The sequence below is a fragment of the Tasmannia lanceolata genome, unplaced genomic scaffold, assembly GCF_043159265.1.
Source record: "Tasmannia lanceolata isolate RefF3 unplaced genomic scaffold, GAP_Taslan_0.1 ptg000006l, whole genome shotgun sequence".
Classification (NCBI taxonomy): Eukaryota; Viridiplantae; Streptophyta; class Magnoliopsida; order Canellales; family Winteraceae; genus Tasmannia; species Tasmannia lanceolata.
The window spans coordinates 4180226-4203643 of NW_027518683.1; the positions used below are offsets into that span (position 1 = coordinate 4180226).

Here is a 23418-nt window from a genome sequence, read left to right on the forward strand (position 1 = left end):
ACTTAGCCGAGTTGAAAAATGTTTTGATTGATTTGATACGGCCAGAGTTTGTTGACTCTGATGTGTCAATGTTTGAGCAGATGTTTTTTTTTCCAGATATTGGGAAAGGAACATTCATTGAGTAGAATGTGAGATGGGGCATACTAGGTGGGCTTTTTCTTGCCCCATTGGGATTACGGATTCAAGTGATGATGCAGAGTTGAGGAGAGTTCTTCAGGGAATTAGGATTTCAGATCCCTCCGATCTTGGCAGATTAATAGTGGAGGGAGATTCTCTGAATGTGATTGGATGGATAGATGGTACCACACTTCAACTTGGAGATTTGCGCACAGGATTGATGAGATTCAGGATAAAGTTGGGGGTTTCCCTGTGTATTTCCATCTTGTTATGAGATCGGCCAACTTTGATGCGGATCGTCTTGCTAGGACAGGAGTTAGGAGGGCATCCTTGGAGATTTTTTATTTTCTTCCCCATTGAGGAATCGTGATCATGGGGTCTGTGGCATTTACTATTTTGTTTTTTTCCTTCTTGTATCTACGCTGTTCTGACCTTCTTGGTCGTGGGGTCTCCCTTTTCCTTTTATACTAATATATATCTTTGCGATTAAAAAAACATTCAACGAGTAGAAAATGTTGAGTATTTCACCAAGAAAGTCCTTGAATCTCCATGGAACCTCGGCCTTATATATATAAGTGTTCCTGCGCTGCAGCGCAGGGAGCTCCCTGCGCTTTAGTGGGTTATAAAGCCTCCCATTCGTTACTTTTTGTGGACCCGCTATACGAACCAATGGGAGGCTTTATAAGCCACTAAAGCGCAGGGAAGCTCCCTGCACTGCAGCGCAAGAACACTTATATATATATATATATATATATATATATATAGAGAGAGAGAGAGAGAGAGAGAGAGAGAGAGAGAGAGAGAGAGAGAGAGAGAGAGAGAGAGAGAGAGAGAGAGAGAGAGAATGGTTTGTGTGCAGCTGCACATATAAGCTATCTGTGTATGGCTGCACAAACCATGGGGGGGCCACATTTTTGGGGGGATCCAAAGCATTCATTTGGAAGGCCCTTCCATGGATAGGATGTGTACCAAAAATCAGCCCTTTAGGATCATCCTAACCTTGCCATTTGTGGAGGGAAAAAATGGGCAGAAACAGTGTCTGTCCATTTCCCCCTCCAACTTTGATTGGGTTAGGATGATCCTATAGGGCTGATTTTTGGTACACACCCTATCCATGGAAGGGCCTTCCAAATGAATGCCTTGGATCCCCCCAAAAATGTGGCCCCCCACTATGGTTTGTGCAGCCATGCGCAGATAGCTTATCTGTGCAGCTGCACACAAACCATTTCCTCATATATATATATATATATATATATATATATATATATATAGGTTGTTTACTTACGGCTTTGAGCTCCCTCTCTCTACGGCTCATCTGTTTACCCGGCTAGAACTCAACAGCCAACTCACTTCCCTAGCTCGCTTACTGTAACTCAACTCAACAGCAACCTGCCCTAATTAACTTACAGTTTGAGAGGGTAGCTAAGCTGTGAGATGAGAGGAAAGATTACAGAAAAGCTACCTTAGCTATATATATAGGGAAAACTGTTTCTGTGGGGTAGCACAGATAACTTATCTGTGCTGCCCCTCAAAAATCATGTGGGCCCACATTGTGTCGATGATCCAAAGCATTCATTTGATAGGCGCTTGCATAGATGGGGTGTGTGCACAAAAAATCAGCTCCATAGGATCATCCTAACCCTTCCATTTGTGGAGGTTAAAAATGGACAGATTTGTGGAGGTTTATACCCATCCATTTTAACTTTCGCTGCAGTTCTTGTCATTGTGAAGGGCTTTCCTTTCACTTTTACTGCAGTTCTTTTCCCCCTTTCCCAATCTCTCTTCATTACCATTTTATGTTACTGGGTATTTTCTTTTTTGAAAAGTTATGTTACTGGGTATTGTTATCGGGTTTGCAGTTTTTCCTTCCTTGATTGTCTTAGTGAAATATCTTATAGAAACAACCCCATCAGAGCTCCTTAAAGAAGGGGTTTCTTAATGCAAAGAGCTGAGAGGAATGGATCTATGGATCTATCTTAATGCTAAGAGCTTTACTTGTCATATATCAGTATTCTTTAATGCAACGTGTCTTTAACAGTAGGATTTTTGGCTCTTTTATTTGTATACACTATTTGAGAAGTTCAATGTTTGCATTCTTATAGTTGAAGATGGAGTCAATTTTTGACTCCCTATGAAAGGGTACACTATAAACAATTAAGCAACACAATAATTAGGCAGAAAAAGGTGTAAAACTCCTTGGCATTATTTTTCTTCACTCTGGGTATGTTGTGTGCCTACCTTCATTGACAGCCTGGTGGGTACCTATTGGCTTCAAGTTTTAATAAAGCATACTACAAAACATGATTATGCTTTACTCAACATAACTGAGAATTATAATATCTGCATTACATTTTCACAAATTAAATGGTCTTGGTACCTTGTTATTTTGGCATGCTATTGCTTTTTTTTTTTTTTAATATTGAGGATGATAACCTAACGATTGGGTTAGCATGTAAAAAGCTCTGATTGAATGTTCTCAAATTGTGAATATTTCATAAACAGGTGAACTTTATGTTGCTTCCTTCTGAAGAATGGTTGCACCTAAATTAAACTTGAGCATCTTATTCTCTTTCTTGGAGGGACTGACGTTAGGTGACAAGGATTCCATGACATTGGGCTCTTTATTATTAGTTCTTCTTCACATTCATATGATTTTAAGATGCTGGCTATAATAATTTAGACTTTTTTAACTATCAATGCTTACAGGAAACATGCTTCTTTGAAATGTTTGACAACATTTAGAATGCTTATAGGCAATATGCTTCTTTTATATACGTTAGTTTTCTTTGACGTGGTGGATTTTTGTTTTAGGTTGCAGCAAAAACTGAGTCAAACAAAAATGTAGGGAATGCCATTCTTTATGAATGTGTTTCAACTATTATGGGTATTGAAGCAAATAGCGGGCTACGTGTGCTTGCTATCAATATTCTGGGAAGATTCTTATCAAACCGCGACAACAACACCAGGTCAGCTTTCTTTCTGTTACAGTTCATCTTGGGCATGGTTGTGTCAAGAAAGTTAACTTTTGACATGCTGGTGCTTATTTTGCTCGAGATTTACTTAAAAGTATGTTATTGTGGGTTCAGGGCTGTGGCAGTTTCCGCTTTGATGTCGACCATTTGTTCAAACTTGCCCTTTCCTGTCGCTGAAGTCTGATTCTGGTTAATATTTCCAGATTTTAATTATGATTTTTAATTTCCCAGTGATTCTTATATCGATCCTCGTGTCAATGGAACTCTCGTGTCAACCAAGATGTGTCTCTTTGTCTGGGTATTGCAATTCCATTGGACTGTTGCAGGCTGATCCGATATAGCACTGCAAGTTTTAATGTTCTCATATTTGTTTTAGTTTGATGATCTTCACCACCTTCTATTCTATGTTCCCATTCTTTTTTCTGTTTTGAAATCATTAGCTGTTACTTGCTATTGCCCAAAGTTCATAATCTTCCTTCGAATCCTTTGGGTAAGCCCAATTTCATCATGTGCTTTAAGTGATGTTTCATTGTAGTCCTAAAGGCCCACATATATTTCTAATGAAGATAAGCTTAAAAAAGTTACACGTCACGCTATATTATCTTAGAGGACTGAAATAATTAGCCTCCTTTTGTCAGATATGTTGCGTTAAACATGCTTATGAAGGCTGTTGCTGTGGATGCTCAAGCAGTGCAAAGGCACCGAGCAACGATTTTGGAGTGTGTAAAGGTAGTTTACTGATTTTTTTCTTCTATTTTCTTATTGTTTTGATGCGAAAGAATTACTTCAGAAATAAAGCAGGGTATTCATGTTTCTATTGTTCAAACAAACTTCGTGATCGGTAACAAAAATCCAACTTAATTAGCAAAAAGGGGAAAAGACTAAGAAGAGGAATGCTGCAGTGATTAAATCAACTTCTCTTCCACTATAAAAGAATTCCTCTATTAGGTACATTTATTTGCAGTAGAGTTCATGTCTCTCTAGACTTTATAGACACATAATTTAAAATGCCCTGTACCCATAACAACTCCTTTTTCACAAGCAAGGAATTGAAGAAGTCGTCTCATACTCTCACCACGTTCCCGTTTGCATGGGGTCGATGTCTCTCTAGACGTGTTATAATTTTCAATTGCTGGTGACGATGAAGGATACCAAAAATTTCCTTGGAAGCATGATTAGGTTCAAAGGGGTAATATATATGAGTGCTCCATCTAACAACATTGAGTTTTTTAACTTCAATGGGAGCTCGGCAATTGAATTTGCATACACATTCAAAAATTAAGAGAAGAAGGAATTGAACTTGCATAGTTCCTCTGGGTTGATGGGAGCCAGTGTGCTGTTATTAGAAACTACCAATGGCCCACATTTATGTTCCCTACTCACGACATGATTATAGCAATTATTTGAAGTCGAAAAAGTCATATAAAGACACTGGCCAGGTTTGAAGTATTTAGATAAGGTAGCCCCTGTAAGTTGTTCAAGTGTCATCTTACAAGAGCCAGATTGACTTGCATTTCTCCTACAACTTTCATTAAAATTCAACTTTTATTGCCTGGAAGAGGTATGGATAGGGTGTGGGTTGAGAGGATGGCAGATATTACCAATATGTTTCTGAAGGTTTCCACATAACCCTAGAATTGAATCCAGTTGTAACATATTTAGATACGTTGACCGCATCAAAACACAAGACCAAGGCTATTCTGTTGCGACAAGAAAGTCTTTATTTTTTTTCCGGGCACTGTCCTAAAAGGAACTCTTCTAGCCCTTCCTGAGTGGGCAGTTGAAGAAGGGGAAAATCACCACTGATCCAGCCATCACCCTGACTTTGCAGAAAGGCCAATTTACCACTCTCTGCATGTTCCCATCACCTAAAAACGAAAATAAAAGAAGAAGGGTGAAGAAGGGTAGAAGAAAATATATTCGGCTGGAGAGGAGAATCAAACCAAAATAAACTAAAATCACCAAGACAAAAAAAAAACACAATATAAACTAACCTGGAAGATCTGAAGCCGTAGGGGAAGCGTGCCAGTTTGTAGCCGTAGGGGAGAGTCGAACCAGAAAAGAGGAGAAACCCTAGAATTTTCGAGGCGTTGTAGCTTTCACAGAGAGAGCTGAGTCGAAGAAGAGAGGAGAAACCCTAGAAATTTTAGGCGTTTTTGGTTTTCTGTGAGAGGCAGAAAAATCGCTATGCCGTGAGCTTGAGAGGGGAGAAGAGGGTAGGAGTGGTCGTTTTGCTTCTGTGAGAGGTGAAAACGAGAGTTGCAAACGATACCCTTTCGAGACGTCTTTTTTTACTTACATCCTTCAGCGCACGGTTTTTTGGTGCGCTTAAGTGCACCAACAGTTTTCTCATATATATATATATATATATATATATATATATATATATATAGTCTCCATCAAGGATCCAGTGTTATTGAGATTTTTGAAAGGATTTACCACAACATGTGTTACTTTCCTCCACATAAGGGCATTGCTTAGGGTGAGGCAGTTGGTTCCTTGTTTGAGAAATTGGACTGGAGGCAAGCCTTCCAGAAGGGATCTCAAGAAATAATTGAATCATCCCTTGATGAATTACTTGGAAGATTGGAACATCCTTTTCGTCTATTGCAGGAAATTGTGGCCTGCAGGGACAAATTTTTTATGTGATCCACTATGCACTTGAGTGGCCATGTGGGCCTGCTTTTATATGACATTCCTATTTTAGTCAAAACAACTAACGTTTGCATGCCCTTAATATCCCAGCATAGAACTAATCTTTTGGGCCCACTGTTAGTTCGGAGTATAAAAATCTTTTCTCTTGCATATATATATGGGATACTGTTTTAAATTTCTCAAGATGATCACCTCAACTGTTTGGAGCCTTATATGCCCTCCTAATTTGTTCTTGGAATATTTTCTCTGTAACTGTGTCTTTGCTGAACCATATAAAATTTATACTGTCTCCATTGTTCCTAATATGTAGCAGAAATTCTTTCGAGCAAATCTTGATGTGTCAGAGTGTTTTTTTGAGGATGGTCAATAACTGTTTTTTTCCTTATGATTCTACTCTTATAGGTTCCATATTGTGAAGAAATCCATATGGCTTGTTGCTAATATTAGTGCTTGACGAGTGAATAAAGTTGCCTAGTTTCTCGGTGTTGTAATTTCTTCTCAAGAAAATTTTGATAGAAGTTCACTACGTTATGGTGGCATCTTCTTCATTTTCTTTCTTTCTGCATAATGGTATTTGTCAACAGACCCAGAAACATCTGAAAAGTTAGGGTCGAATTCATACATCAGTGTTTCTGACACCGCAAACACATGTTCAGCTCTTCTCGATTCAGGGTGTGCATTATCATGGCTTCTTTCTAAATAATCACTTGAACGGATATTATTTTTGTATTATATTTCATTGCTGGTCTTTTCAAAATAATTATTTCATTGCTGGTTTTTCTTTTACCGGAAATGGGCTTTTGCTGCTATTCTTTTGCTAAGCTGTAATGGCTACCTTGATTTGGCGAAATATGGTTATCCTGATCATTGATTCTAGCTGAAAATATGTGATTCGGATTACCATCTTTAGAATTCATTCATTGTGGATTGGCTGTGATGCTTTATGTACTTTGTGTACTTGTATTAGGATCCTAGGGCCAAGGTACCCAATTTGAGACTTAACATTTGTTACTTCACTTACGCACTGAACAGGATTTGGATGCTTCAATTAGGAAAAGGGCTCTTGAACTCATTTTCCTTTTAGTTAATGACAGCAATGTGAAGCCTTTAACAAAAGATCTTATTGAATATCTGGAAGTAAGTGATGCAGAATTCAAGGGAGACCTCACTGCCAAAATTTGCTCCATCGTCGAAAAGTAAGTGAAGAGTTCACTGGTTGTTATAATTGTTATTTTTCCTACTTCACATGAAAATTATGGCCACCTAACTGCTATCTTGTATGGTTGTGTCATCACCTTTTCTTTGCCTTGTTGTAAGTGTTCTCATGGATTACCAAAATATCATCCTTTACTTTAGCGATTACTACTGCAATTCTCTTCTCACCAAATAATTATCCAAAGCGACAAACATTTTCCTTGTGATTTTTTTGAGATATTTCAAACGGGAGTTCCTCAACATAATATATGGAAAATTTATAAAAAAATCTTAATTGTAAAATATAAATCTAACAATAAATAAAAGTACAAAAGATACAAAGCTTTGACTATTGGCTCTTTCCCCTTCTCGTCTTGTTCCTTTTCTTTTTTCTTTGTCCTCCTCTTCCTCTTCTTTCTTATCTGTCTCCATTTCCCCTATTTTTTTTTTTATCTTCATTCACTCTTTTCTCTCGCTTGGAGGGAGAATGTTTCCTCTGCTTGGGTTTTATAAATTATTTAGTAAATTTTATTAGTAAATTATTTTATTCTTAAAAATTTATGGTTATATTGAGAAAGAAAAGAATATCTAAGTTTTAAATTTATAATCGTTTTGTTAAAATGTTAAATTAAAATTAAAATTAAACAAAAAATAATGAAAAAATGTATCATGATATCTTAATGGTATTTTCCTTTTGTGAAAATGGAACATGATATTCAAAGTGTCAATGATATCTGTCATAGAAATTAGTCTTTTCATCAAAATCCCTTTCCTATTGAGGTAAAAGAAGTCAGAAGATGGCTACATATAGCAATGGAAGGGGAGAAGGTTCCTTATCTGATTTCGATTGGAGATTGCTGCTTTGAACATTAAAGGTTTGGGGACCGGTGAGAAGAAAGGGGCCGGAAAAGCTACTTCTTTCATAGAAGAAGGGTAGTCATTTTTGAATTGGAGCTGAGATCAATTAGTGAAAGCGTCATTCTATGATTGATGGTTTCTAGTGGATTTTCATGGTAGTATAGGGCCCAAACAATCCATGAATCAGAGTTATGGAAAGAATTAAATGGGGTCAAGGCTAGATGGAGTTATCCTTGTTGTATAGGAGGTGACTTCAATACCGTTCAATTTACATATGAGAATCGCATTGGAGTAGAACCACGACTAGCATAATGAGGTTCTCTGACTTTATCCAAACACATGAATTTTTGGGTGTAAGTCAAATAATCAACTAAATTCTGTGCTATTTTTATTGGATAATTTTTTGTATTAAAAAAGTGACGAGCATTTTTTGGGAGCTTATCAAAAAGCGCTACTGAAACCAAAACCTGAGAATACACCGTTGTTACTTGAGATTGAAGATTGGACAAGAGGATCATCACCATTCAAATTTGATCAGCCATGGATGGAAGTTCCTGGTTTTAAAAAGAAGATTTTCATAGTGGAATGAATTTTATATTGATGGGTTGAAGGTTCCAACTTTTTTCCAGATTGAAAATGCTAAACAAAAATTAAATTCATGGAATGCCATAAAAACAAATAAATTCACGGAATAGAGAATCGTCAAGGAACAACAAGGGAAGAAAAGATGAAGCTCTCTATCCATGATTGAATCTTATATATAGTTGAGGAACTGAGAGAGTAATTGTAGGAAAAATGAGAGGAAGGAACCAAATAAGTTAGGAACATGAGGAGTTCTTAAGATTGGAGGAAATAAATTGGTGAAAAAGTTGAGTCATTTGAATAAAAGGAGATAGGAAGATGGCCTATTTTCATCGGTTGTCCAACACGACGACTTTCTTAAGGTGTCAGAGCGAGTTCTGGCGAAGAGTGAGATTGAAGAAAAGGTTGCAAGTTTCTTCCCCAAGATTTACACTAATTGGGGTTTGTGGAGACCCAAATTTAGTGGATTGTCTTTAAAACCCTTGAAATGGAAAACGTCAATTGGTTGGAAATGTAATTTGAAGAGGAGATCGACAAAAGGTGTTTAGGCCTTTTGGGAAAAAGTCAAGGAATGTATAGGATTGATGAAGGAAGCATGGAAAAAGACAAAGCATCGGCGCCTAATGGTTTTCCAACACGTTCTTGTCAAGTCTTTTGGGGTCTCCTTAAACTAGAATTGATAACAATGATCATCGAATCTAATGAGATATAAATTTGATATCTAATGAGGAAAAAAACACTTGTATCAAATAAGGAAGGGGAATTGGTTGTCAAGGCTTTCCATCCCATAAGTTTAGTAAATAGATAGTACAACGGTGTATAGGGGTTATAGTTCTGTACTTATGGTTAAAAATGCTATTGCTCATCACCTTTTCCAAGGTGCATTCATTAGGGAAGTCAAGCACTCGATGGGATTCTTATGACCGACAAATTTATCGATTTACAAAACTTCAAGGACTGACCGCATTTCACTTGCAAGGTAGATATGGAAAAGGTGTATGATTAAGTACATTAGATTGAGGATGGGCTTGGGGGAGAAATTGAGGTGGTGAATTCTAGAATGTATATCTGTCCCACCTTTCTCAGTTCTTGATAATTGGGTTGGGTTTAAAGGGAAGCTTTAAAAGTATATGGGGGATTAGAAAGGGTTCCATTATCCATTTGTTTTCACGATGGTTGGAGTTAAGCCATATGCTTAGTTGAACTAAAGTTTGTTGCTTTATAGAAGATATCTAAATAAACAAGTTTACAATTGATATTGCACCTACAATCTGAACAACCTACGGGCAATATTACACACACGTACAATCTGAACAACTTATGAGCAATATTACAATCATTTTAGGTGGTATCTGTCTAAGAGTAAACTTAGCAGAAAGGTTCCATTGTGGGAGTTAATGCAGAGGATAGAAGGATAAAGGTGATTGTAGATATGACGAGTTGTAAACAAGACCATCTCTTGGTCTTCCTCTAGGCATTTGGCACTCCTTCCAAGACTTTTCCGCGTCTGAAAGTGGAACAAGTTGAAAAGAAACTTGCATCATGTGAGAAAAGCTATATCTTGGTTCAAGGTTCATTTACCAAAGCATTTGTTGTAACCTCCTAGCGTACTATATCATTGTTCAAAATTATGGGTGTAATGGAAAAGAGATTAGAAAGAAGCCAACACGATTAGCTTTGCATAGGGAAGAAGGGAAGAAGTTAGAGATTACCTTCCTCGTATATCTTTTCTGCAAAAATAATGCAAAATTTAGGAACAATTTCTGTTTCACAAGAACTATTTTCAAAAGTAGTATTTAAAACTAAGTTGAGCTTCATTCTTTCATTGGAATCGATTCATCGTCTATATTTTCTTCCTCATCACTATCATGGTGGGATTACCTTTGCTTTCATAGACCTCATCTATATGCCTTTCATTGTTTTCTAGAACCATATGGTCATATTTTCTTGAGAAAGAGCAATAGAGACTTGAGAATGTATGTTGATCTAACATCATCCTTACCGTCCAATCCATGCTCAATGCTCAGTTCTTTACTCTCCTCTATGAACTTTTGCAAATTAAGAAGGTTAGAGTCTTCTTTACAAGACTTGGGCTTGAAATCTATAAGCAAAGTGTTTAGTTTTTCTCCGTTCTTTACAAAAAGAACATGTGTTTTTATTTCCCCTATGAGTCCATCCAATTATAATGCTATTATCTCCCAAGCAATGTGTCATGCATCCATTGACATGACATAACACTGCCAAGTACCTCATCTCATCTTCTTTTATTATCTATTCTATTTTGCACTGTTGAGGTTGCTTTCGCTATTTCAACTGTAATTTGTCTATCATCTGCCTTGAAATGATGTTCTCATTGACTTTTTCATTATTTGCGAGATTGCATAATTTTCCTACCAAGATTACCGTGTTCGGAATATGTTTGATCATTGTCTTGACACCATTTATGATTGTTGGACTGATCATAGTGTTTTTTGTACCAACAAACACTTTCTGCACTCTACTTGTTGATTTAATACCAATACATCAATGGCGCTACTTTGTGTTTTTTGGTAAGTGCATCATGCCATCTACAATTTTGAGTTAGGGTTTTCCTACCTTTATTCCGGAGTGTCAATTCTGTTCTTGTGCGCAAGCATACAGATCCCTGTATCACTTCATCCTTGAGATAGATCATCACGATCTCAACCTCAAACTTCATGTGCTGGAGCCCAGTACTGATGGAATTGGTTGATGTGGGTGTGTTCTCCATCAATTAACTCCCCCTAAACATAACAAAGCGTTTTTTTGTTATGCTGTTATTATGTTTCATAACCTTCCCATAAATACCATTTTAACTTGGTTTCATTTTCTAGGACAATTTAACCAATATAAATCCCTCTCTGTGCATGGTCTCTAAATCTACTAATGAACCATAGCTTTCAAAAAAACCATAGCTTTCATCTACAACAATGGGTATACAGTTCCATGATTTTTTTTGAGGATTTCCCTTTGTTGTACAGGTTTTCCCAAGATAAATTATGGTATATTGATCAGATGTTCAAGGTTTTATCAGAGGTATTCAGTAAATCCATAGCATCTTTCTCAGCTTAATTTTCTTTAAGGAGTTTGTGATTTTTGTTTAGATAATCTATTGTTTAAATTCTGCTTGCGATCATCTCTTGTCTGTTTCTTCTATTGGTAATAAATACTTGTTAGAAGGTTTTGAATCCATTAAAAGGAGAAAAGGTGCTCCCACAATTCTGATACTGATCAGAGAAATATAATTGCAGAGACTACATATTGGTTCACTGTTAATATGAAAATAATTGTTTTCTCAACATTTTGTTGCCATACAAATCCTTGCACGAGATCATGAGAAGCACACTCCTTTTCGTTCAATCTATGATAGAAGTTGTTCACTGGAAATATTTTATGTATTAGTTACAAAATTATGACAATTTTATTGTCTCAATTTATGAAATTGAAATTTAATATGCTCGTAGAGGATACCTAATGGTTTTCTCTTCACAGCCACTGAACCACGTGATTGAAATACCCCAATTGTAAAAAATTGTGTTGGGGAGTGAATGTTTATCCGTTAAGTGGCAAACATCTGTTGTTATTTGATTGTAGAACTTTTGTGCTGTAATGAACATGGTTGACTGCGAGATTTTCTTCTCTGTGCTCCTTTCTGTTTGTAATCACTCATAATGCCCTATGGAGACCATTTGTGCTTTATAAATGTCACACTTTGTGTTATATACCATATATGCAACAGTTATAAAGTCTCCTAAAAACCGATGACGGTCTAAGAAATTGTTTTAAGTGAAATTCGAATGGTTTAATGATAAATTTTCCATTGAGAAGTGACATCAAGTTATTTTCTTTTTACCCCTTTGTAATATTAACTTGTGGAGAACTCCATGTCCCATGGAGAAGGGTAAAATTCTTTGATATCTTTCACTTTTAGCAATAATTTGGTTATTGTGTAAAGAGCAAAATGCTCGCATCTTCAAACGTTACACAAAGAGAATACATTTCCTATGCAATAAGACCATTGCCTTGTCCAACTCTTGCGTAAGATTTCTACCTTTTTTCAGATTTGTATCTGCCTATGACTTATGGTATGGATGGTAGGGGATTTGGTGTGATTCATATTAGGAACCCAAGTTGGCAAAAGTTTGGGTTCCCCCCTCACAGGGCCTTTTAAATTTGAACTTTGATGGGTTTAGCATGGGAACCCGGGACCGTCAGGAATTGGAGGTGTATTAAGGGATGAGCATGGGTCAGTGTGGTGGGCATTCATGGGCCCCATTAGTGTCGCATATGCCAATGTAGTCGAAGTGCGTGCTATTCATTAAGATATAAAGTTTCTTAAGGATGTTTTTTTTTTTTGAAAATTGACAATTTCATTGGGGACCAGTGGTCCTAACTTGCATTACATAGAATCAATTAAGAGTGGCCAGGAGTATACTCCGGGGCCAATAAAAACCAAAAAAATCTTCTGGGTCAAACCGCTGCAGATAGGTCAACACTTCCATGCACTCCCACCCTGCCAAATATCTATATCACTTTCCTTTCGAGATCTTCATCTACTACCGCAACCAAAAAAGCCTTCACCATACCTCTTCCTATCCTTTCCAATACCCAATGGTCGAGGGCACTCATCAAATTAGGCTTGTCATCACCATCTAGATAGTCATTCAGTTTGTATCTTTGAATGACAAGCCAAAAATGCGCACTCCCCTTTGCCATAATCATGGAGGATCAAGAAATCCAGCATGTCAATGAGGAGTTCCCCCGAAGTCCCAATCAATAAGCAGAATGTTTCTACTAATAATTCTTTCTTCCACCATCCAGATACCCACCACCCTAATGCCCCACAGAGGCTCAGCCATGTAAGGATCCTAGCTCGAGACTCAAAGTTAAAGTCTTTCCATTGCTTCCGAAGGCGATCTCCCAACAAGACCATCTCTTCATCAACAATCATCTGTCTCAACTGCTACATGACATTCTCTAGCACCAAAAGCCCCAAGGGTAGCCAAAGCTTTGATCACCAGAAAAGGAGGAAAACTCGCAACAAAAAGGAGCCCCCCCCGACCCAAAGGCTACTAATTACTAACTGGAATAACTAGTAATACTAATTTAACCCGAAGCAAATCCTACCCTGGGCGACCGGGCATAAAATTTGAGGAGATTTGAGAATCTACTATTTTTCCTTCTTGACCCTACCAAAGATGCATCCAAAAGTTTCTCAACAATACGTGTGAGGAGGTTATTTCCTGATCTTGCCACCATAGCATTAAGATTTAGGCCATGATTAACGCCGTTAGAGGCTCAGAAAACGAAGGTGTTCCTTACTTTTGGAGGGAAAGCACCTTTATTTCTATCCTTATTGGGTAAGTCCGACCAAGCAACTTTCCATCTAGGGGCAGCAGAGTCAAACGGCTTACTCTTCTCGAGCCCCACCAGGGGCACACAAGACTGACCAACACTCCTAACGGCAGGCACCTTCGCACTTTTTTCGAGCTCTTTCTCAGCGCCATCCTTGGATTTGAATTGGTGGCAGAGGGGGATTCACTCAATGTGATTCGATGGCTCAAACTTCAAAGGGTCCCATTCTTATACTTGGAGATTTGTGCCGTTCTTTGATGAAATCCAAGATAGGGTTGTGATGCTAATATTTCTTACCAACATGTTAGGCGATCGGCCAGGGAGGGTATATCAAGGGAGGGTGTGGAATTATTTGACTTCCTACCTCCATAACCTTTTTTCTTTTCTTCGCCCCTCCATGGGACATCTCTTTGTACTTCTCTTTTGTTTTGCGCTGTTTTCTCTTTCTTTGGACCACCGCGGTCCCTGCTATTTTTCTAATAAAATTTTCACCATTAAAAAAATAAACTCCATGGCTTTGCTTTACCGTTGAAGCTTCATTCTTTTATTTATTTTTTAATTTATCAGTACCATTAATGTTTCTTCTAAGTAGGTTTTGGACCTCTAATGGTTGAAACTTGCCAGAAACATCATTTTAGTGCCTGGTAATATTATTTGCACCACATAAAGCTGAGTGATTTACTAGTAGTTATCTGTCACTTGTGTTTGTATGATGCAGAAATCATTCTATAGTGTGCTATGTTCTGATTTGTTCCAGTGTACCTATACAAGATTACAAATCATAGTATAACTGTTGGCTTGGGCGCTAGACCCAGATCAGAGGTTGGCCGTGTGGTCTAGGCTAGTGTGCCAGCAATGCCCCTTGGGACCCAGATCGGAGTTTGGCTGCATGGTCCCAGGCTAGTGTTCTTTTGAATTCTAGGTTCTTCGATGCTTGTAACCTAGTTTTCTGTTCATCGGTAACTAACAAAGTTACCAGGACACTAGTTCATTGCTGGTAGATTGCATGTCATGGTTCATTGATTCCATAGTGAAGTGCCTTACCTGCTTTTGCAATATGGATTAGGCACAAAAGCTGGTGCAGCATGATTGTCAGTGGCTAGTGCTCCTTGTATTTGGAGACTGAAGTTTTCAAAAGAAGTTTTAATTGGAATGCTAATATTGTTGATCGGATAAATTGTGCTATCCTACCAACCTTGATGATTTCTTAAGATTTCTTTGTTGAATTTACAAATGTTCTATACTTGGGTCTTTTAATTGGTCGTGATTTATTTCTCCTTTTCTTGATACTCCATGAGAGTTTGAATCATGATTTATTTCTCTGTTTCTCGATACTCCGTAAGAAGATTGAATCCACAGTTCTACACTTGAAGAGAATATTCCAGTTATAGCCAAAATAACATACAATTGTGTTATTTTATTCGTCATGTATTATATCCCTGACTTTTTTTCTTGCACTTGTTTAATCTGATGAGTGATTTACTTTTCAATAGTGGTCATTTTTTGTATGATATTTGATATTTCATAGGCTGGAAATTATGTAAAATACAATGTACGGCCAGTTATTTCATGGGTGACCTTTAGTAAGAATGTTAGCAATCTTTTCACTATATAGAGCATAGAGGCCTTTTTATGACTTAGTTTGACTTTTCTCTTACAAAATGAAATTTTATCTTGATAGTCTTTCATCCTCTGCAGTATCCAATTGAACCTGATCTGAATTGTGCTTTTTTTTACCTTGCTGACTGCTGAGTTTTCTTTGTTGAATTCACAATTGTTCTGTACTTTGGATTTACAATTGATCTGGAGATATTGTGCTGTTCCTCCATGCTCCGTGATACAAGATTTCTTCTTAACTAAATACAGTTCTATCCACAAAAGAATTCCACTATTACTTTATTTTTGTGTGCATGATGTGTCCGAAGTCTTGTTGTTTCCTGTACTCATTTAGTCTGGTAAGTGAAATGCTTTTCAGTAGTGCTCATTTCGTGTATCTTGTTTCATAGGCTGGAAATTATGTAAAAGATGAAGTATGGCACGGCCTTATAGTTGTGATAAGCAATGCCTCTGATCTTCATGGATACACTGTAAGGTCCCTTTACAGGGCATTCCAAACTTCAGGTGAACAGGTACTTTCATTATATTTTTGTGAGCATGATGAATTTTGAGTTTGTAACGTTAAAAAAATAAATATGAGTTTGTATCCTTTTTTGTTCTCTTTCTTAAAGGGTTGTTTACATTAATTGTGCAGGAAAGTCTTGTTAGAGTGGCAGTTTGGTGCATTGGTGAGTATGGTGAAATGCTGGTTACTAATACTGGGGTGCTCGATAGAGAAGAGCCAATGACTGTAAGATTATTATTCTCAATAACTTATTTGTTTATGAGCTTATTAATGGCTGTTTCAAAGCATGAGTATGGGACGTTGAGTCCAATATGAGTGAGCAATTAGATGTGAAAACCTCTGAAATTTTTTGTATCTGTCTACAGTTAAGTTCCTATCTATTCTTTTGTCGGTTAAACAAATTGAATATGCCAATTTCTTAAAGATCAAAATGAAAAGAATAATCTTAACATGCATAAGGTTTTCAGACAGTAATTATAAAGGGTATAACATTTCCATCTACAATTCAAATTATTCATCCAATCTTCCGGGTTGGATGCCGTGTAAATCAATAAAAATATTATGAAAACATAGGCTAATAATCCATTAAGATGATTAAAAGTTACAAAATGTTAAAATTGTTACTTGTTGGCTGGAAATATAAAATGAAGCCTGATGTATCTCATTGACCACACCTGTTCACTAGAAAGAAGGGTTTGTATATCACAAATTTCTGTGAATCTCAAATTAAATTGATTAGCATTTGACATGAATGGAAATCCATTTTATACTTGGTATGGCATGTAAAAACCATTCTCAATAGTCAATGTTTGGTATGGCATGCACAGGATGTCCAACTATCAGTTATCTAATCTGTCAGACAGCCACATGGGTACCATATCCAGAATGGCTTGTTTGGATAGCATTGATTATAATGCATCTCGCAAGGCTAGCTGAGCTGTTATTACTTTTATTCAGACAAGTTCAATGATTTTCTTACCTTCCCTTTTCGATTCTTTTGTTTTCTTGGTCACATGTTCTTTTATCATATGTTTGTTGCTTATTTGCTTGTGTTAATGTGATGAGTACAATGGGGAATAACCAGTTAGATTGTGCAAGAGAATTTAGTTGCTTACTTGCACGTGTTTATATGATGAGCACAATTGAGTAAACAGTTTGCTTGTGCAAGGGAATTTGAGTGCCGGGGCAAGTTGGTGGGGCTTAATGTGGATAAAAAAATGAATGAGCTTGCAACATTATCAGGTGTAAAGTGGATCATTTGTTGATATCTTATTTCGAATCCACCTTGTGGGTTAGACTATGCAGTAAAGTCCCTTTGAGGGCTGATGATTGGGAGTAGGAAAAGGAAGCTTGGTCTCTAGAATGGAAATTCTCTTATTTGGAGGAGAATTACACTTACCAAAGCTTTTGTATTGAATTAAATTGTTTATTTTATGCTACTTCTCAAAATCCTGTTGCGGTGATGGATAAATTGGAGGAATTGCCTTCTAATCAAGGTTTTAAATATCGGTTTTGGTTTTGGTCGCCATAGAAATGGAAATGTTTTGGTTCCGGTTAGAAATTTCAGTTGAAATTCTGTAAAATAAAATAAAAAGTATGAAAACATATGCAAATGATAAAATTTTAAGATGGAACTTTAGAAAATACAGAGTATGCACAAATACACACTTAGAAACCATCACATAAGCAAGACAACCATCCTTGATTGTTTAAAAACATCGAACACTTAGTGACATGCATGATGCATTGTTTGTCACACATGTATGATAATTCGATATATACCCCATTTCACATTTAATTCATATAAATATTTATATAAAATATATACACCATATTTCACATACAATTCGTATAAATATAATTATATAACTCATACTAATATAATATACCACTAATACACTTACTATTTAGGTTTCAATATGTGTTTCAGTGAGGATGGAAATGGAAACATTTCGGTCGTTTTGTGTTGGTTTCGGTGGAAATTTAAAACCATGCTTCTAATTAGATGCAAAATGATTTTCAAATGAAAATGGGAATTTTTGGTCTAAGATATTTGAGATGGAAAAAACAAGATGCCCTACCAAGAAGAGGGCCTTATTGAGGAATTTTGTTGTGGAAGAATATAGGCGGGGGTATGAGGTAGGGATTTTTGGAGTTGGCTTTAGAGGTTCAGGCTTTTGGTATGATAATTGAGTTATAAAGTCAGAGGTACCCATGCGCCACATAAATAGAGAGAGGGTATTTATTTATTTTTAGTATTTGGTGCCTTCATGTGCACCTTTTTTGGACAGAAAATTCAACAGAAAATTCATTTTGGTTCTTAAAGGTAAAATGCCAATGCATTAATGTATTTTTTTTCCATCGTGGTTCAGGTGGTGCTGTTTAATTTTTCATTGGAAGATTATTCTAGCAATTACCATGTGTAGTAGCTCATACTCTTTTGTTTATTTAATTTTATTTTCGTCATTCTTATTCAACGCCTTCCTTTCCTTGCAAATGAGAACAACCAACACGGGTTTTCTATGACAGGTAACAGAATCTGATGCTGTGGATGCTGTAGAGAATGCCTTGAAACGTCATACATCGGATACCACTACTCAGGCAATGTCTCTGATTGCTCTTTTAAAGCTCTCTTCTCGTTTCCCACCTTGCTCACAGTAAGTTCATCATTTACATCTGTTTACCCGTCTTCAGAACCTATCTTTTGCATAAGCTTTTGGCTTTATCATTGGAAACTTGAGTACTATGATCCTTACAAAATTTATGAAAAAGTCAGGAGGTGTTGTCTCCTTAGATATAGCCGTTGAGATAGAACGGCAGATAGATTTTTTGGTGGAAATGTCATTGGTCCTGGGGACCACGTTTTTTCTTATCTGGATAATATATGAAAAATGTCATGGTGCTCCCATGTCTTTGAGGAATTGGTGGCCTATAGCACTGGGGTCCAAATTTATGCTTCTCTGGCCTTCATTTTATGGGCCACCAAACATAATTATGCCTCCCACACCGATTGAAGAACTCGCTCACTAATTCAATGCCTTGGCAAGCATTAATGGTTAAACATTCCTTCTTTCAAATGAGGGGTTAAGAATGACTGGCAATGTTGGACTGGTCTAGTGGTGGGCCATCCATTCACAACTCAGATCACCACAAAGATGCTGTATGGATACAGTGTGATGGTTGGGCGGTGATGCCCCCATATTAGAGTTCATTTAATAGTGCAGAGTATTAGTGTTTTTTGTTCATCCGACTTTTCTACATTTACGCAGTTATTTTCATTTCTACTAAGTCCTGCCTACATGACATCTCTTCTGTTAGTATTGTAAAGAATGCAATGAATATCATTTTTGTAGGAGAATTAGAGAAATAATCACTCAGCAAAAAGGAAGCCTTGTTCTGGAGTTGCAGCAAAGATCCATCGAATTCAATTCTATTATTCAGAAGCACCAGAATATCAAGTGGGTATTTGATCTCTCCTCTTTGCATTTGCATGACTCCTAGTTCTTTTCTTTTTCTTTTTTTTTTGTGGAAAATCCTATATTTGCATTTGTGTGCTTAAAAAACTGCTGCATGGGTGCATGCAGGCCTGCTTTGGTTGAACGAATGCCGGTTCTTGATGAGTCTACTTATAGTGGAAAGAAGGCCGGTTCTACGACAACAAGCTTTTCGTCTGAGAAGACTAGAAAATCAACATCCTCTGGAGCTTCACTTAATCTTCCAAATGGAGTGGCCAAGGCCCCTGCAGCTCCACTTGTAGATTTACTTGATTTGAGTTCAGATGATGCACCAACACCTAGTTCTTCCACTGGCGATTTTCTGCAGGATCTGCTGGGGGTAGATTTGACACCGAATCCATCATTGTCAGGTATCTTTTTAATCGTCTTGGTTTCCTTTTTTCAACTATATTAGGACTCAGCAACAACTCCGGAGTTCTTCATGTGTTTTTCATTAAGGCTAATGAACGTACATTATCTTTGGATCGTCTTTTGCCATATCAAATTATCAAGTAAAATTATTTCGTTACTCAGACAGACAGTATTTATGCTCACCCATAGTTCTCTTGATGCAGTATCCCATGCTGCTGCTTTTTAATCAAATCATTTTACCAGTACATATTGATGGGGGTGTTTCTCATGATTTTATGTAGGTATAGGCCAGGCGCCAAAAGGAGGTGCTGATATTCTACTGGATCTTTTATCTATTGGAATGCCACCTTCTGTGCAGAATGATTTATCGACACCTAATATTACTTCCAGTCAATATAATATGCCATCAATTTCTCCATTGGAAAGTCTTTCAGCACTTTCTTCTCCGTCTTCTTCCACACAGTTCTCTCAAAGATCAACATTTGGTTATGTGAAGGAAACTGCAGAACATACGAAGTCTCCTGCAGGAACTTCTCCAGTAATGGATTTGCTGGATGGATTATCCTCCAATCTTCCGATGCCAGGTAATGGAGCTTTTATTTCTTAGAATCTTGATTGGTATTATGGACTTCGAGCAAAATAATGATTCTTTTTCTTTGTTTCTAGGAGAAAAGAATCCAGTTTATCCATCCATCACCGCATTTCAGAGCAACTCCTTGAAGATGATGTTCAGCTTCTCAAAGCAGCCTGAAAAACCACAAACTACATTGATTCAGGCTACGTTTACAAATATGTCATCTAATACTTACACAGATTTTATCTTTCAGGCAGCTGTTCCAAAGGTAATGTTAAATAACACTCATTTGGTGGAGTTCCCATTTTCTACAAGATCAATTCCTTGTCTTGAACCGTTAATGTACATTGAATTTGTTCTTGTTGAACTTATTGTTCTGTTAATATATCAGTTGTATTCTTAGACCAGTTAATTTAATGGCTTCTAGACAAACCAAAAATATATTATGTGGTAACTAGTGGCAGATATGAATACAGACATGTGTAAGGGGAACAGAGATACATGTCGGAATTTTTTTTCTTGAAATCTAGAATTTGAGTATCACTTGTCATGTGATAGTATGCATGATTCACACATGTATATGCATATGTATATGCCATGTTACATGGATTCTTTTGAATGAACAAAGTACAAATGTTGAACACGTGTCGGATTCCAATAGTTGAAGATTCGCAGTGGCATTTCTAGACCTTTTTTTATCTGTTTTTTTCTAAATACTATTACTACAACTTCATAATTACTGCATGTTTTGAATTTTATCCATCATAACAATGTTTTTATATGAAAACATAACATTATATTTACTTAACCTATTAAAATTTCAATATATTAATTGTTATAACTAAGGTTTTAAATTTCGGTTTAGGTTTCGGTTTTGGTCACCACAGAAACGGAAACTTTTCAGTTTCGGTTGGAAATTCCTTGAAAATCTTGTCAAATCACGGAAACATATGGAAACACATGCAAATGATGTGCCATTAAAAAAACATACGCAAATAATAGAATTTTAAGATAAAACTTAAGGAAATGCTAGAATAAACACAACAAGACAACTATCTATAATGGTTTAATAACATCGCACACCTAGTGACATGCATTGTCACGCTTGTCTAATAATTCACTACATGTCACAGTTCACATGCAATTCATATAGATACAGACACGTAGTACGTATACAATATTTATAGTACCTATACAATATTTCACATGCAATTCATATAAATATAATTGGGAAGCGATATATCCCCCCCTTTTGATTACTTGGGACACCCAGCAGCGGTGTATCAATGACTGCGGGGGGGCTGATGTACTTCACGTCAGAAGGATTCAATGGGGCTGATTGCCACGTACACTGGCCCTGGGTGTCCCAAGTAATCAAAAGGGGCGGATATATCACTTCCCATATAATTGTATAATATATATGGGTTTTGCTAACGAGTACCCTTAGGGCACTCGTTAAGCATCATTTAATGGCCCTCACGAACATGATTTAACACATACTTTTACACCCGTTTTGAGATTTTTTTAATCAAAGTATGTGTAAATTCATGATCCCGAGGGCCATTAAATGGTGCTTAACGAGTGCCCTAAACCCTAAACCCTTATTGATATAGTATACCACTTATGCACTTACGATTTTAATTTCAATATGCGTTTCAGTTTCGGTAGCTATGGAAATGGAAACATTTCGGTCGTTTCGTGTTGGTTTCGGTGAAAATTAAAACTATGGTTATAACCAAGGTTTTAATTTCGGTTTCGGGGGTAATTTCGGTCCTCACCAAAACAAGAGTTTTGCCGAAATTCAGTAAAGGCGCTCGAAATGTCATTTTTTTGGTCCGAAATTTCGGTAATTTTGGCTGAAATTCTGTAAAGGAGTAAAAAATTAATATTTTATCAAAACTTTTGCCGAAATTTCAACCGAAATTTGGTAAATTTCAGCAATTTCGGTTTCGATCCTCACTGGAATCCGAAATTTAAAACCTTGGTTATAACTATATTATTATGTAAAAAATTAAAATTTGAGAATTGATGAAAACATTTTGGCGAATCTATGAATCCTTTTTAGCTTTGTCGAATCTGACGCTCGATGCCCATTTCAGATTCCGACACTCGCACCCATGCTGATGCAACATAGTGTGCGTGCGCCCGCGCGTGAAACATGTAAACAAGCAGAAAACTCAACTTGATTTCACTTCCAAAAATTAATTGCTAATATATTGGTTATAGAATCTACAAAGTAACGCACTCAAAGTTTATGCAACACCAGCAAACAATAAGCATGATAGTTAATTGCACAAGAGTGCCATATATTTCAAGCATGATAGTAATTCCACAAACAAAAGTATCCATGCAATATCAATACTGGTGTTATATGATGCCGGATATAGTAAATTGGGCTTACACTGGGCTTCATACACTATGTTCTATCATTTGTTGTTTTTAATCGATTTGATAACCATCTCATTTCATCTCATTAAATGGTATCTTCGCTTGTAGCTCATGGCATTTTAGTCTGACATTATTTGGACAGTCTAGTCTAATGCATATAAGAATTTTAGTCATTCCTTAAGGTTTCTATTAAACTCATCATAAAAACATCAACAAACCAGCGAGAAGGGCTCAAGCCTCAGCCTTGTTTGAATCCTTAAAACCACTCAGACTGGGAAAATCTGTCACCACCTCTTCCTTCTCATTTTTAAACATACTCCCCCTCCTCCTATGGTTTACCTAAGGAAAGATCCATTGTGTTCAAGTTAATCACATTTGGAGAAGGGGATGCCATCTACTCACCATGGTCTCTTTGGACCATTTCCCCTTAATAATCGCTTATTTTATTCTTTATTTTTTGAATGCTCCCTAGTAATCTCTTTATGTTTTCCGAAAAGATCTCACCTGACTAAAGATGAGACAAAAGATAACTAAGCCCCAACATTAACACGGGAGAAGCTTTATCTTCAAATGTCCTGCATTCCTCCCTTTCCATCCAACCCATGCCACCACAAAAGGTTTTACCATTTATTAAAGATTTATGGACATGTAGACATATGGCAATATGCAAGTTTACTATAATATGGATATAATTGTTGTGTGCTCATTCATTTTTAA

The 23418-nt window shown here is 36.8% G+C and overlaps 1 protein-coding gene across 1 annotated transcript in view; it reads left to right on the forward strand.

The window, feature by feature from the left end:
- The window catches only part of LOC143879331 (AP-1 complex subunit gamma-2-like), a 40537-nt gene that overhangs the window by 12709 nt on the left and 4410 nt on the right, over positions 1 to 23418 (forward strand). Inside the window, exons 6-16 of the mRNA XM_077381675.1 lie at positions 2929 to 3083; positions 3728 to 3818; positions 6777 to 6940; positions 11378 to 11432; positions 15758 to 15880; positions 16003 to 16098; positions 18403 to 18530; positions 19227 to 19331; positions 19458 to 19738; positions 20021 to 20323; positions 20406 to 20581. Of these exons, the coding sequence (XP_077237790.1) occupies positions 2929 to 3083; positions 3728 to 3818; positions 6777 to 6940; positions 11378 to 11432; positions 15758 to 15880; positions 16003 to 16098; positions 18403 to 18530; positions 19227 to 19331; positions 19458 to 19738; positions 20021 to 20323; positions 20406 to 20581 (1677 nt within the window). The remainder of the gene's footprint in view (positions 1 to 2928; positions 3084 to 3727; positions 3819 to 6776; positions 6941 to 11377; positions 11433 to 15757; positions 15881 to 16002; positions 16099 to 18402; positions 18531 to 19226; positions 19332 to 19457; positions 19739 to 20020; positions 20324 to 20405; positions 20582 to 23418) is intronic.